This window comes from Macrobrachium rosenbergii, chromosome 25 (genome assembly GCF_040412425.1).
Source record: "Macrobrachium rosenbergii isolate ZJJX-2024 chromosome 25, ASM4041242v1, whole genome shotgun sequence".
In the NCBI taxonomy this organism is placed as follows: Eukaryota; Metazoa; Arthropoda; class Malacostraca; order Decapoda; family Palaemonidae; genus Macrobrachium; species Macrobrachium rosenbergii.
In genome coordinates, this window is record NC_089765.1 from 3,648,376 (window position 1) to 3,664,467 (window position 16,092).

The window sequence follows — 16,092 nt, forward strand, 5'->3', positions numbered from 1 at the left end:
CTAAAATTCTAACCTATTATCCATCAAGCTTGATTGAACAGCCCCTTCTTTTCTTCTAAACTTCTGACCTATTATCCATCAAGCTTGACTGAACAACCCCTTCACTTCTTCTAAACTTCTGACCTATTATCCATCAGTCTTGAGTAAACAGCCCCTTCTTTTCTTCTAGACTTCTAACCTATTATCCATCAAGCTTGACTGAACAGCCCCTTCTGTTCTTCTAAAGTTCTGACCTATTACCCATCAAGTTTGATTGAACAGCCCCTTCTTTTCTTCTAAACCTGTAATCTATTATCCATCAAGCTTGACTGAACAGCCCATTCTTTTCTTCTAAAATTCTAACCTATTATCCATCAAGCTTGATTGAACAGCCCCTTCTTTTCTTCTAGACTTCTAACCTATTATTCATCAAGCTCGACTGAACAGCTCCTTCATTACTTCTAGACTTCTAACCTATTATCCATCTAGTTTGACTGAACAGCCCCTTCATTTCCTCTTGACTTCTAACCTATTATCCATCAAGCTTGACTGAAAAATCACTTCTTTTTTTCTAAACTTCTAACCTATTATTCATCAAGCTTGATTGAACAGATCCTTCATGGTTTCTACACTTCTGCTCAATTATCCATCAAGCTTGATTGAACAACCCCTACATTTCTTGTAAACTTCTAACCTATTATCCATCATGCTTGATTCAGCATCCCCCTTTATTTCTTGTAAACTTCTAACCAATTATCCATCAAGCTTGATGGAACAGCTCCTTCATTGCTTCTAAACTTATAAGCAATTATCCATCAAGCTTGACTGAACAACCCCATTATTTCTTCTAAACTTCTAACCTATTATCCATCAAGCTTGGCTGAACAGCACCTTCATTTCCTCTAAACTTCTAACCTATTATCCATCCAGCTTAATTAAACAGCCCTTCATTGCTTGTAAACTTGTAATCAATTGTCCATCAAGCTTGACTGAAACAACCCCTTCATTTCTTGTAAACTTCTAACCTATTATCCATAATGCTTGATTGAATAGCCACTTTATTTCTTCTAAACTTCTAACCTATTGTCCATCAAGCTTGACTGAACAACCCTTCAATGCTTCTAAACTTCTAATTAATTATCCATCAAGCTTGACTGAACACTTCATTTCTTTTAAACTTCAAACCTATTATCCATCAAGCTTGATTGAACAACCCCTGCATTGCTTCTAAACTCCTAATCAATTATCAATTAAGCTTGACTGAACAACCCCTTCATTTCTTGTGAAATTCTAACCTATTATCCATCAAACTTGATTGAACAGCCCCTTCATTTCTTCTAAACTTCTAACCTATCATGCATCAAGCTTGATTGAACAGCCCCTTCATTTCTGGTAAAACTAAGCTATACTTAACTTTTTCTAACCTATTATCCACTGAGCTTGACTGAACAGCCCCTTCATTTCTTCTAAACTTCTAACTTTCTATCCATCAATAATCTTGACTGAACGGCTCCTTCATTGCTTCTAAAGTTCTAATCAATTATCCATCAAGCTTGATTGAGCAGCCCCTTTATTTCTTGTAAACTTCTAACCTATTATCCACGAAGCTTGGCTGAACAACCCTTCATTTCTTCTGAACTTCTAACCTATTATCCATCAAGCTTGACTGAACAGCCCCTTTATTTCTTCTAAACTTCCAACCTGTTATCTCTCAAGCTTGACTGAACAGCCCCTTTAATGCTTCTAAACTTCTAATCGATTATCTATCAAGCTTTGTTGAACAGCCCCTACATTTCTTGTAAACTTCTAACCTATTATCCACCAAGCTTGATTGAACAGCCCCTTCATTTATTCTAAACTTCTAACCTATCATGCATCAAGCTTGATTGAACAGCCCCTTCATTTCTTGTAAACCTCTAACCTATTATCCATCAAGCTTGACTGAACAGCCCTTCATTTCTTGTAAACTTCTAATCTATTATCCATCACGCTTGACTGAACAGCCCATTCATTTCTTCTAAACTTCTAATTTGTTGTCCATCAAGATTGACTGAAGAGCCCCTTCATTTCTTCTAAACTACTTATCTATTATACATCAAACTTGATTGAACAACCCCTTTATTTCTTCTAAACTCTTAATCTATTATCCATCTAGATTCACTGAACAGCCCCTTTATTTCTTCTAAACTTATAATCTTTTATCCATTGAGCTTGACTGAACAGCCCCTTCATTTGTTCTAAACTTCTAATCTGTTATCCATCTAGCTTGACTGAATACCCCCTTCATTCCTTGTAAACTTCTATTATCCATCGAGCTTGGCTGAATAGCCACTTCATTTCGTCTAAACTTCTAACCTATTATCCATTAATCTTGATTGAACAGCTCCTTCATTGCTGTTAAACTTCTAATCAATTATCCATCAAGCTTGATTGAACAGTCCCTTCATTTCTTGTAAATTTCTAACCTATTATCAATCAAGCTTGACTGAATATCCCCCTTTATTTCTTCTAAACTTCTAATCTATTATCCATCAAGCTTGATTGAACAGCCCCTTCATTGCTTCTAAACTTCTAAGCAATTATCCATCAAGCTTGACTGAACAACCCCTTTATTTCTTGTAAACTTCTAACCTATTATCCATGAAGCTTGATTGAACAGCCTCTTTATTTCTTGTAAACTTCTAACCTATTATCCATCAAGCTTGGTTGAACAGACCCTTCATCTCTTCTAAACATCAAACTATTATCCATCAAGCTTGATTGAACAGCCCCTTTATTGCTTCTAAACTTCTAATCTATTATCTTTAAGCTTTACTGAACAACCCCTTCATTTCTTGTAAACTTCTAACCTATTTTCCATAAAGCTTGATTGAACAACCCCTTTATTTCTTCGAAACTCCTAACCTATTATCCATCAAGATTGACTGAACAGCCCTTCAATGCTTCTAAACTTCTAATCAAATATCCATCAAGCTTGATTGAACTGCCCCTTTATTTCTTCTAAACTCCCAACGTATTATCCATCAAGCTTGACTGAACAACCCCTTCATTTCTTGTAAACTTCTAACCTATTATCCATCAAGCTTGATTGAACAGCCCCTTTATTTCTTCTAAACTTCTAACCTGTTATCCACCAAGCTTGATTGAACAGCCCCTTTATTTCTTCTCAACTTCTAACCTATTATCCATGAAGCCTGGTTGAACAGCCCCTTCATTTCTTGTAAACCTCTAACCTATTACCCATCAAGCTTACCTGAACAGCCCCTTCATTTCTTGCAAACGTCTAGTCTATTATCCATCAAGCTTGATTGAACAGCCACTTCATTTCTTCTGAACTTCTAATCTGTTATCCACCATGCTTGACTGACCAGTTCCTTCATTTCTTCTCAACTTCTAAAGTGTTGTCCATCAAGTTTGACTGGACAGCCCCTTCATTTCTTTTAAACTTCTAATCTATTATCCCTCGAGCTTGATTGAACAGTACCTTTATTTCTTCTAAAATTTTAATCTATTATCCATCAAGCTTGACTGAACAGCGCCTTTATTTCTTCTAAACTTCTAATGTATTAACTATCGAGCTTGATTGAATAGCCCCTTCATTTCTTCTAAACTTCTAAGCAAGTATCCATCGAGTTTGACTGAACAACCCTTTATTTCATCTAAACTTCTAATATATTATCTGTCTAGCTTGAATGAACAGCCCCTTCATTTCTTCTAAACTTCTAACCTACTATCCATTGAGCTTGACTGAACATCCCCGTTATTTCTTCTAAACTTCTAATCTATTATACATCGAGCTTCACTGAACAGTCCCTTCATTAATTTTAAACTTCTAATCTATTATCCATCGAGCTTGACTGAACAGCCCTTTCATTTCTTGTAAACTTCTAACCTATCATCCATTGAGCTTGATTGAACAGCCCCTTCATTTCTTCTAAACTTCTGACCTATTATCCATCAAGCTTGACTGAACAGCCCCTTCATTTCTTCTAAACTTCTAACCTATTATCCATCACGCTTGACTTAACAGCCCCTTCATTTCTTCTACACTTCTAACCTATTAACCATCAAGCTTGATTGAACAGCCTCTTCATTTCTTCTAAACTTCTAACCTATTATTCACCAAGCTTCACTGAACAGCCCCTTCATTTCTTCAAAACTTCTAATCTTTTACCCATTAAGCTTGACTGAACAGTCCCTTCATTTCTTCTAAACTTCTAATCTATTATCCACCAAGCTTTACTGAACAGCCCCTTCATTTCTTCTAAGCTTCTAACCTATTATCCATCAAGCTTGACAGACCAGCTCCTTCATTGCTCCTAAACTTCTATTCAATTATCATCAAGCTTGACTGAACAACCCCTTCATTTCATTTAAACCTCTAACCTATTATCGTTCAAGCTTGATTGAATATCCCCCTTTATTTTGTCTAAACTTTAACCTATTATCCATCAAGCTTGACTGAACAGCCCCTTCATTGCTTCTAAACTTCTAAGCAATTATCCATCAAGCTTGACTGAACAACCCCTTCATTTCTTGTAAACTTCTGACCTATTGTCCATGAAGCTTGATTGAGCAGCCCCTTTATTTCTTGTAAACTTCTAACCTATTATCCATCAAGCTTGGCTGAACAGCCACTTCATTTCTTCTAAATTTCTTACCTATTATCCATCAAGCTTGACTGAACAGCCCCTTCAATGCTTCTAAACTTCTAATCAATTATCCATCAAGCTTTGTTGAACAGCCCCTACATTTCTTGAAAAATTCTAACCTAGTATCCATCAAGCTTGATTGAACAGACCCTTTATTTCTTCTAAACTTCTAACCTATTATGCATCAAGCTTGATTGAACAGCCCTTCATTTCTCGTAAACCTCTAATCTATTATCCATTACACTTGACTGAACAGCCCATTCATTCCTTCTAAAGTTCTAATTTGTTATCCATCAAGTTTGACTGAACAGCCCCTTCATTTCTTTTAAACTTCTAATCTATTATCCATCAAGCTTGACTGAACTGCCCCTTCATTTCCTCTAAACTTCTATTCTATTATCCATCTAGCTTCACTGAACAGCCCCTTCATTTCTTCTAGACTTATAATGTATTATCCATCGAGCTTAACTGAACAGCCCCTTCATTTCTTCTAAACTTCTAATCTATTATCCATCTAGCTTGACTGAACACCCCCTTCATATCTTCTAACTTGTAACCTATAATCCATCGAGTTTGGCTGAACCGCCCGTTCATTTATTCTAAACTTCTAACCAATTATCCATCAATCTTGATTGAACGGCTCCTTCACTGCTTCTAAACTTCCAATCAAATATCCATCAAGTTTGATTGAACAGCCCTTCATTTCCTTGTAAATATCTAACCCATTATCCACCAGCTGGAATGAATATCCCCTATTACTTCTAACTTCTTAATCTATTATCCATCGTTTGATTGAACAGCCCTTCATTGCTTGTAAATTTCTTGCTGATTATACATCAAGCTTGACTGAACAATCCCTTTATTTCTTGTAAACTTCTAACCTATTATCCATCGGGTTGATTGAACAGCCCTTTATTTCTTGTAAACGTCTAACGTAATATCCATCTGCTTGACTGAACAGCCTTTCCATTGCTTAAACTTAATCAATTATCTGTAAGCTTGACTGAACAACCCTTCATTACTTGTAAACTTAACCTATATTTTCCATAAAGCTTGATTGAAATAAGCTCCCTTTATTTATTCTAAACTTCTAACTTTATTATCCATCAAGCTTGACTGAACAGCCCCTTCAATGCTTCTAAACTTCTAACCAATCATCCATCAAGCTTGATTGTACAGCCCCTTCATTTCTTATAAACTCCTAACCTATTATCCATCAAGCTTGACTGAACAACCCCTTCATTTCTTGTAAACATCTACCTTATTATCCATGAAGCTTGATTGAACAACCCTTTTATTTCTTCTAAACTTTTAACCTCTTATCTATCAAGCTTGATTGAACAGCCCCTTTATTTCTTGTAAATTTTTTTAACCTGTTATCCATCAAGCTTGACTGAACAGCCCCTTCATTTCTTGTAAACTTCCTACTTATTACCCATCAAGCTTGATTGAACAACTTTATTTCTTCTAAACTTTTAACCTGTTATCCATCAAGCTTGATTGAACAGCCCCTTTATTTCGTCTAAACTTCTAACCTATTATCCATCAAGCTTGATTGAACAGCCCCTTCATTTCTTGTAAACCTCTAACCTATTACCCATCAAGCTTGACTGAACGGCCCCTTCATTTCTTGCAAACTTCTAGTCTATATCCATCAAGCTCGACTGAACAGCCCCTTCATTTCTTTTAAACTTCTAATCTATTATCCCTCGAGCTTGACTGAACAACCCCTTTATTCTTCTAAACTTTTAATCTATTAGCCATCAAGCTTGACTGAACAGCGCCTTTATTTCTTCTAAACTTCTAATGTATTATCCATCGAGCTTAATTGAATAGCCACTTTATTTCTTCTAAACTTCTAAGCAAGTATCCATCGAGGTTGACGGAACAGCACCTTTATTTCTTCTAAACTTCTAACCTGTTATCCACCAAGCTTGACTGAACAACCCGTTCAATGCTTCTATGCTTCTGACCTATTGTTCATCAAGCTTGAATGAACAGCCCCTTCATTTCTTCTAAACTTCTGACCTCTTATTCGTCAAGCTTGACTGAACAGCCCCCTCTGTTCTTCTAAACTTCTAACCTATCATCCATCAAGCTTGACTAAACAGGCCCTTCATTTCTTCTAAACTTCTAATCTATTATCCATCAAGCTTGATTGAACAGCCCCTTCATTTCTTCTAAACTTCTAACCTATTATCCATCAAGTTTGACTGAACAGCCCCTTCATTTTTTGTAAACTTCTAACCTATTATCAATCAAGCCTGATTGGACAGCCCCTTCATTACCTCTAAACTTATAACCTATTATCCATCAATCTTTACTGAAGAGCCCTTTCATTTATTCTAAACTTCTAACCTATTATCCATCAAGCCTGACTGAACAGTCTCTTCATTTCTTCTAAACTTCTAACCTATTCTCCATCGAGCCTGACTGAACAGCCCCTTCATTTCTTCTAAACTTCTAACTTTTTATCCATTAAGCCTGATTGAATAGCCCCTTCATTTCTTCTAAACTTTTAACCTATTATTAATCAAGCTTGACTGAACAGCCCCTTCATTTCTTCTAAATTTCTAACCTGTTATCCATCAAGCCTGATTGAACAGCCCTTTCTTTTCTTCTAAACTTCTAACCTATTATCCATCAAGCTTGACTGAACAGCCCCTTCATTTCTTCTTAACTTCTAACCTATTATCCATCAACCTTGGCTGAACAGCCCCTTCATTTCTTCTAAACTTAACCTGACATCCATCGGAAGCTTGACTGAACAGCCCCCTTCATTTCTTTCTAAACTTAACCTATTATCCACCAAGCTTGACTGAACAGCCCCTTCATTTCTTCTAAACTTCTAACCTATTATCCATCAAGCTTGACTGAACAGCCCCTTCATTTCTTTTAAACTTCTAACCTATTATCCATCAAGCTTGACTGAACAACCCCTTCATTTTTTCTAAACTTCCAACCTATTATCCATCAAACTTGGCTGAACAGCCCCTCCATTTCTTTTAAAATTCTAACCTATTATCCATCAGGCTTGACTGAACAGCACCTTCACTTCTTCTAAATTTCCCCCATCTGGATGGATTCCTCTGCTTCACCAAAGTTCTTGATACCTTTGATGCCTCTTAGACTCATATTTTCATCTTTTTGCCAACATTACTTATACTTTTAATTTTATAGCATGGTCGTCCATGCGTCGAACATACATACATACTTAAATACATACAAACATACATAAATATATCCACAAAAGCTATAGCGAATATACATACTCACTTAAATTTTTTTATGTATGTATGTATGTATGTACATAGATGACCATGCAGTGAAATGTAGAGTATAAGTACAGTATAAATAAAATGAAATAAATTGTTATTTAGGAAGAGAGGGGGATGACTGTTTAAAGGCGTACCGCAGATGACAATGGTGTTGACAAAAACTTGTCATCATACAATTGCACAGAAACACGAACATAAAAGCATGCATACATAAATTGATATATAAACTGATATACAAACATAGTTTCACGATGGAACCGACACTAAAATATTAGCTCCAAGAAACTTGTGTTGTGTGTGTGAAACTTACTTATGCAAGGTGCGATGGGCGAGCGGCTCTGCTGATATCCCTTAGCACATCGGTTGCACATGATGCCAGTAACGCCGTCCTTACAAGGGCATTGTCCGGTTGTCTGGTTGCATGTTTTCCCCGAGGCTCCCACCGGATGGCAATCACAGGCTGCAAGACAAGGAAATAAAAGAATATTAGTGATGGCAGACCTAATGAAGAACTGTTTGTAATTGTTAGGTTCATTTTCATGCCCTTCATAAGGATCTAATGAGGGCATATTATATAAAGAGTGCTCCATTACGGATGATGTCTGGTAAAGGTAATAGCTTTCGACCGGGAAAAAAAAAAAAGGAATTCAGTTAGAAAATGAAGGGTAGGAGCTACCTTATTGTTTCATAACTTGGACTATACCCTATGAGCACGCGGAAACATTTCTAATAATAACAGAACGGTACATATTATATTCATATTTCAGTTTGACTAAGGAAGCTGTATTTGTAACTCCTGAGGGTTTTCAGATGACTTCTACTTCGACCTTACTCTAAAAAATCACTACAACCCGAGAGAGTTGGCTTTCAATGCGCGCGTATGAAGCAGTGGAACAAGAGTCATAACAATTCTGCCACCAGCTTCTCTTCATGTCTGCTTGCAGATCAGCATGAACACCGTTGTTTAAATGTCATTACTCAATCGCATGGGCCAAAAACGACAACATTAAGACTACTATTAGCAAACAAATAACTTTCCTTCATAAATTGTGGTGATTTTGTGGGAGTGAGGAGTCGAGATGATTATAGCTTTCAAAAACAAAACAACCTTCAATTATTAAGGAGCAGCACGGTAGGAGTTCCCCTGGCTGCTTGCCTTAGAACCAACCCCACCCAACACACACACACACACACACACACACACACACACACACACACACTCAAACAAAGATACTGACAATAATTTTTGTGACAGTTCAAGGGACAGACTGGTAAAATTAATCTCGTTCTCCTGAAAAAATTAAACAAAGCAAAGACATGATAGTTAATGTTCGAACTGCATTTTCAATAAAAAGAAACCTTTAGGAAGGTTTTTACATTTGGGCATAGGAGAAAAAAATCAGAAAACAGGTCAAATACTGTATGTTTACTTGCAGCTGATGATGACAGACACAAGAAAGTATTTTGCTCACACGATGAAACAGAGTCCAGGAAGGGACTGAGAAGCAACCAACAATATGCTGCCTAACTTTCAATGATTTCATCAAGATCCAAATCACCGTTTTCCTTGCCGTTAAAGGAATAACTGGGTTTAAAGAGACTTTAATGCAAGGTTGGCTTGTGATGGGAAGCCGCAAGTACCCTGACTGTCGTAGCTGATTACACAAAACGGGTGAAAAGTGAACATAAAATAACAACAAAAGCAAACATCATTGTTAAATGCATTCTATTCCACAGACTAGAATACCTAAAATTTTGTTAATAAAGAGAGAAAAGAGAGAAGTAAATCACAAATACATAAATCTAAACTAATATGTATATGAGTCATCACCAAGAAATACTGAAATAAGTTTAAAAATAATGTTAATAGTTTAATGAGTGCACTGGAAATATTTCTGCAGTGAAATTGGAGCAAAGTCATGTCATGGTTAAAGAAGCAGGACAGCTACAAGTAGGAGAGAACAAGAGGAACGGATGCAAAGCAAAAGGCAGCAAGCAACACAGCCGGAGAAGGTCTCTGCTGGTAGATGGGAAGATAGAGATCTGGTAGGGGGAAGACGACAAAGATCCACACCTGCCTCCAAATCCCTGTCACTCTTTACCACATTCACGGGTCGCCTAGAAGCAAGGGCCGGTGCTGGCATAAGCCAGTTTAATCTAAACCGCCCGCCGGAACTTCAAGTGCCATCAGCAAGACGTTGCTACAAAAGTGTTAGCTCCTACGATGTCACCACGGGGCTTCAAAGAGTTTGACAGCCATTCTTTAACTTCAAGCAATCACGGTAAATAATGCTGGCAGAAAGACCAGGCGACAGTTGTGCAGTAAATTGAATAAAAATTCATTTTTGGTAGTGAACAGAGCGGATACTGATTATCTGCAAAGCATGTAAAAGCTGCTACTGTAAGGGCGCAGGCAACAGAAATGTTAATGGAATTTCCCTGCTGGAAAACATATTAAGGAAAATAAGCAAACAATATACCTCCCAGTGTTGGTCTGATTCCTAATCATCATTGAAAAAAAGGGACATTACCACCTAAGCGATCTTGTCTGGAAGATAAAGATCCCGGATGTGACTGGCATTTAATAGGGGAAAAAATTCCAAATGGTTTTATACAAAGAACCGCCGTTCTATAAAGCCTCTTATCTACAGCGTATGAATATCATCTTCAGTTTAAAAAATGTTTAGCATACAATTTCTTAAAAAATTAGATTGAAGATACAAATCTACGTTCACGAACACTAGATCAAAGAACGTAATACAATTGAAAACAGCCGCATGAGAGAGAGAGAGAGAGAGAGAGAGAGAGAGAGAGAGAGATTCGTGGTCCACTGAATCTAGATTCGCCAATCACTGAATACCCGTTCAACATCAATCAGTGACAAAAGGAAAGGGTGGACACATTTGTCCACAAGGCGGTGCGGTGCATAAAAAGTGTCTCGCTGTCACCTTCTGGAGCTACCCCCTTGCCTCCAAATTGTCTCGCCCACTCGCATAAAAAAAAAAAAAAAAAAACTTTGGTAGTAAGGAACAGATGAAACACAATTTACAGGGAATTGTTTGCACAGCATTCATGTTTATGACTTATGTAATTTCCTAATTTATCTGAGAGATCGAAAGTGTCTTTATTAAAATTTGGGTCTGCGCTGACTTTTATATGAATAACATCAGGTGTAAGTAAAAAAAAACTGCATAACATTAAAAAAAAAATCGTAGAAGATTCTGCATGAAATTGGGAATTTCTTTTTCTTAACAAATATCTTCAGTTCATCTTTACAGCATATATTTCATATAACACGAACAAAACTGTGAGAATTAATTATCCTTTTAAGTGCACTAAGAATATGTAAGAACGCTCCTTCTGGCCTTCCATTCGTTTCAATCATGATTCTTTGAATCGTGGCCATCTCCTATCGCGATCTATCAATGTCACTAAGAACAATGACAAAATCTCCTCTTTGAGAGTTTCCCGTCACTCTACTCGGCAATGTATTCGTTAATAGCGAGTTTTACTTTTTATTATCTTTACCGTTGAAACTGGTTTGTGTATTAACACTGCTCATGACGTTAATGTTCAGGGAACTTCATTCTGTGATGAGAAATTAATGTTTTTTTTTTTTTTTTTGAGACTGTAGGCCATCTGTCACCTGTTCCTACATTTATGATATTCTGAATAAACGTATATATATATATATTTATATATATATATATATATATATATATATATATATATATATATATATATATATACAGCTGAATACTTCATTTATCCGGAGAATGCATCAGATAGTGATTGATTGATTTACTGACTGGTTTATCTGTTCCAACTGAGGAACTACTGAGCACGACAACAGTCCAAAAATAAACTAATATAACATTATATATATATATATATATATATATATATATATATATATATATATATATAATGTAAGTATGTATGTATGGAGTATAGACACACACACACATATATATATACATATATTGACGAATATATTTATCTGTGCCACCATTGAAGGTGTTTGGGTTAGGGCAAAGGCACCAAAACCGCGGAACGCAGCAGCTTGTTAGAGGTGCTTTGAGGACAAAGGACTCGGAAAATGGGGGGCCGTATAACACATGGCCCTATTATTCCTGTATGTATGGTGACAAAGGTTTCCCAGGTCGACCATTGTCAGGTGAAGAGAGCGCAGAGACGGCCAATGAGAGAGAGAGAGAGAGAGAGAGCGAGAGAGGTTTACAGAACCAAACATTTATTTTGGTTACTACGAACAATCAAGAATTACATGAAAATATCCCCTGAACGTACATCACAAATGAATGGCAAAATAAACTGTATGCAGTTAAACCATGTAATATCTCTGTCGACTAAATCATTTCCAGAACTCCAATTTACGTGTCTCAGCATTATTTGAACTCGAAATCATCTCGATTATAATAAAAAAAAAAAGGAAAAAGAAAGCGTCACTCGTCCTCTCTCCTTCCGAGTTGACAGACATGACTCTAATTGCGACGCAGACGAAGCAGAAATTCCAGATTTTTACCAGAGGGTAATAATCGAAGTTTATTGAAGTAATTACGACTGATATTAACACAACATATAGACTTCGCTACTTATATGGCCATCGTCGGCAGAAATACATTACTTGCCGATAGGTAAAAGCTATTAAGCGGAAATTTCATTGAAGATTAAATGAACTCCACTCGCACTGTAGCTTGCAGACAAATGCATGATCCTAATTAGTACGGCGTCAAGCAATACCATTAAAATTCACTTTGTCTTGACAATCTTCTCCATCACCATCATGGTTCGCATAAATTAAGGAACAACTGGATCGTCTTATGCTATACGTAAAAGGTCATTATTGGACGGGTTTATCAGGGTTTTGACACAGCCAGGAGGTTTTACAACTCCACCGAATTAATAGGAAATCAGATTATCAATAACGCTTGGGTACATACAAATTGTAAAGGTAATGCGCTCATAGTATCGTCAGTACATCACGCCATGAACTAGTAGTATATCCAGACCTAATAGCTATACTTCATTGAATATGACATAATGAATGTTAAAGACTTTAAGGCAAGAGCGAAGAGGCCCCGGGTACTGCCGCCAGTGCACCTCACGGGGTGCACTGTAAGCATTACTAAAGGTTCTTTGCAGCGTCCCTTCGGCTCCTAGCTGCAACCCCTTTCGTTCCTTTTATTATGCCTTCATTCAAATTATCTTCCATCTTGCTGTCCACCCTCTTCTAACAATTTCCTTTCCAGCGCTGAATAACTTCATGGGTCCCATTGCTGGGCCTTTGGCCTAAACTCTACATCCCATTCCATTCGGCTCCCCTACCCAAACTGTATTCTTCCAAGAAACAAAACTGCCAACAACAGCAAGTCAGTGTATTAAGGGCAAGAGGTACACCAAAGGGCAGGTGCCCCAAAATATTATCTATATTATATAAGAAATTATCTATAATAGTCATTCCATCAACACTAGTGTATACTTAACGATGCACCAGGGTGGTTAGGTCTCAGAGGGTCGACCGCATTTAATATTTCCAGATAAAATCAAGGTCAGCTCTTCAAGATAAAGATATACAGCCAATAAATACTAACTTTGGAGGTAATCATCTCCTCTGGCTGCTAATACGAAGCATGCCGCACGCACGAATCCCCCCCCCCCTCTCTCTCTCTCTCTCTCTCTCTCTCTCTCTCTCTCTCTCTCTCTCTCTCTCTCTCAAGTGTAAATTCAAATACATCATTCTAAAAGAATGTAAATTTCAATTTCTGCCTATAGCTAACTAATTATAAAAAGAAAAAATCCTCGAAAAAAATCTCGTTTCCTCTCTCCCTCTTTCTGTATTAAAGGATCCATTCCAATACTCCTTATCTGAGGGTGGGTTAATAAAGCCTTCCCTTGGCACGAGGAAAAAAAAATCACGCCCTGAGGTCTTATAACATTTCTTTCCCCAATAAGACGAGATAAAGTCGGGAAGGAATTCAGTCCCGCTCAACCTTTGACAAACTGACGTCACTATATATTAAGAGCCGCCCAAAATCTTTCCACTTTCATTGTCGAAGGAGCTTCTCACTGAAAATCGTAAAGCCACAGAAAAATGAGCACTGCTTGATTTTGCCAGAAGTGTTTATAAATTTCCTAGGCTAAGACCACTAAAGGTAAGAGAAAAAATTCCAGACCTCTCTTTTTCAAACATACAATATGAACACTGTGCAGCCTAAAACTCCGAAATTAGTTTAAAAATAACTAAAAGACCATAAAAAATACGTAGTATTAAAGGCGGGCGAAACTAATTATCATATGGGATATTTACCGTTTTGAGAGAGAGAGAGAGAGAGAGAGAGAGAGAGAGAGAGAGAGAGAGATATGAAGTACGGAAGATTAATCTAAACAAGAATAATAAGAATCTTAATAGTCACTTTGTCGGAAGTTGGATATATCTCAGACGATTGCCTTTCTAAATGCAAATTGGCTCACGATACACACGGACGCGCGCGCACAGAGAGAGACACACACACACGCACATGTGCGCACAATTCCTGCCGAAAGGCATAGTCGTATAACGCCTCTACTTTATCGCCACACGCTAATTTGTTTCTGTTTCTGCATTCTCCGCTTGTCGAACACGACCCTTTACATGGCTATCATCGTCGTCAAGGGCGTGCAGAAGGTAAACTCCAATTTTTGGATGTTTTCAATTAATTTTCAAGTTATTTCTTTACTCCCAAGGGTTGTTTGCATCCGCTCTGCATGTAATGCGTACAAAGGGCATCTGTACCTGACATGAGTACGTGTGTGTGTGTGTGTGTGTGGATATATATATATATATATATATATATATATATATATATATATATATATATATATATATATATATATATATATATATATATATATATATATGATTATTATCACTTTTGTACGTGATTCATTTATTCAAACATTAGTTATATTACAGGTGAAAATAAGATTTGGGTAAACTGACTGGCTTCACTTTATTTCCAAGCCATTGACGAATGTTTGGAAATAAAGTTGAAACTGGTCAGACCTACACCCTGTCTCTCATTTTTCACCTGTGGTAATGTATATATATATATATATATATATATATATATATATATATATATATATATATATATATATATATATGTGTGTGTGTGGCTGTACTTTTGATCTGTCAGTTAGACAGATTTAGAATAATCTTTCTTCTTGCCGTGCTTCTTTCACAGGAACTTGTCTCCTGTCCCTGATTCATGTTTATTTTATGAATTCCATTTTCTGGGATTTTCTCCACATGTCAAAACCACATGAATTCTGAGCTACAACCTCCAACTTCATCTTTTTACTCCTAAATCCCTTCCTACTCCAAAGCACAAACAATAAAATCATAGCTATAGATATTTTTAACCACATACATGTATATATATACATACATACATATATATATATATATATATATATATATATATATATATATAATATATATATATATATATAACTATATATATAATATACCATATATATACATAGTATTTTTCATATATATAGCATATATATATATATATATATATATATATATATATATATATATTATATATATATATATATATATATATATATATATATATATATATATATATATATATATATGTGTGTGTGTGTGTGTGTGTGTGTGTGTGTTTGGCAGCGACTGAAATCTTTGCACAACTACCTGGAGGCGAAAGTGTTGTCTTTGAAAGACATCTAAAGCTGTTAAGGTAATATATGAACTTATTTATCCCAAATAAGTCGCCAGAATTTGGCAACCCCTTAATGTCATACCTTGGACAACAAAGCCGACCTTCAGCTACATGTAATATGTAGTTCCATCAATGGAGGAACCTTCAGAGCAATGTGCAAACACAGAGCATCTCTTACTTTCCATCCACTGAATTTCAACCACCTGTACACGTTTCCTCTAGTGTGCAGATCGAGTGTTGGTATGATCTGAATTTTCGTACACGACTCCGGTGTTCGACGAAGTGCTCCATGGCAATAAATCATTAAGGAACGCCATGTTTATTTTTATTACACATAAGAGCGTGAGGACATACGCACAAAAATTACCGTTTAAACACGAAAAACGTAATGGCAATTTTATGGCACAAAATAATCATGATCACTAAAAA

The 16,092-nt window shown here is 36.5% G+C and overlaps 1 protein-coding gene and 1 long non-coding RNA gene across 2 annotated transcripts in view; one reads left to right on the top strand and one right to left on the bottom strand.

The window, feature by feature from the left end:
* LOC136852284 (uncharacterized) overlaps positions 1-16,092 on the top strand; it is a 249,767-nt gene that overhangs the window by 55,608 nt on the left and 178,067 nt on the right. The window lies entirely within an intron of this gene.
* The window catches only part of LOC136852283 (netrin-1-like), a 117,007-nt gene that overhangs the window by 51,751 nt on the left and 49,164 nt on the right, over positions 1-16,092 (bottom strand). The window contains exon 2 of the mRNA XM_067126780.1: positions 8,220-8,369. Coding sequence (XP_066982881.1) covers positions 8,220-8,369 — 150 coding nt within the window. The remainder of the gene's footprint in view (positions 1-8,219; positions 8,370-16,092) is intronic.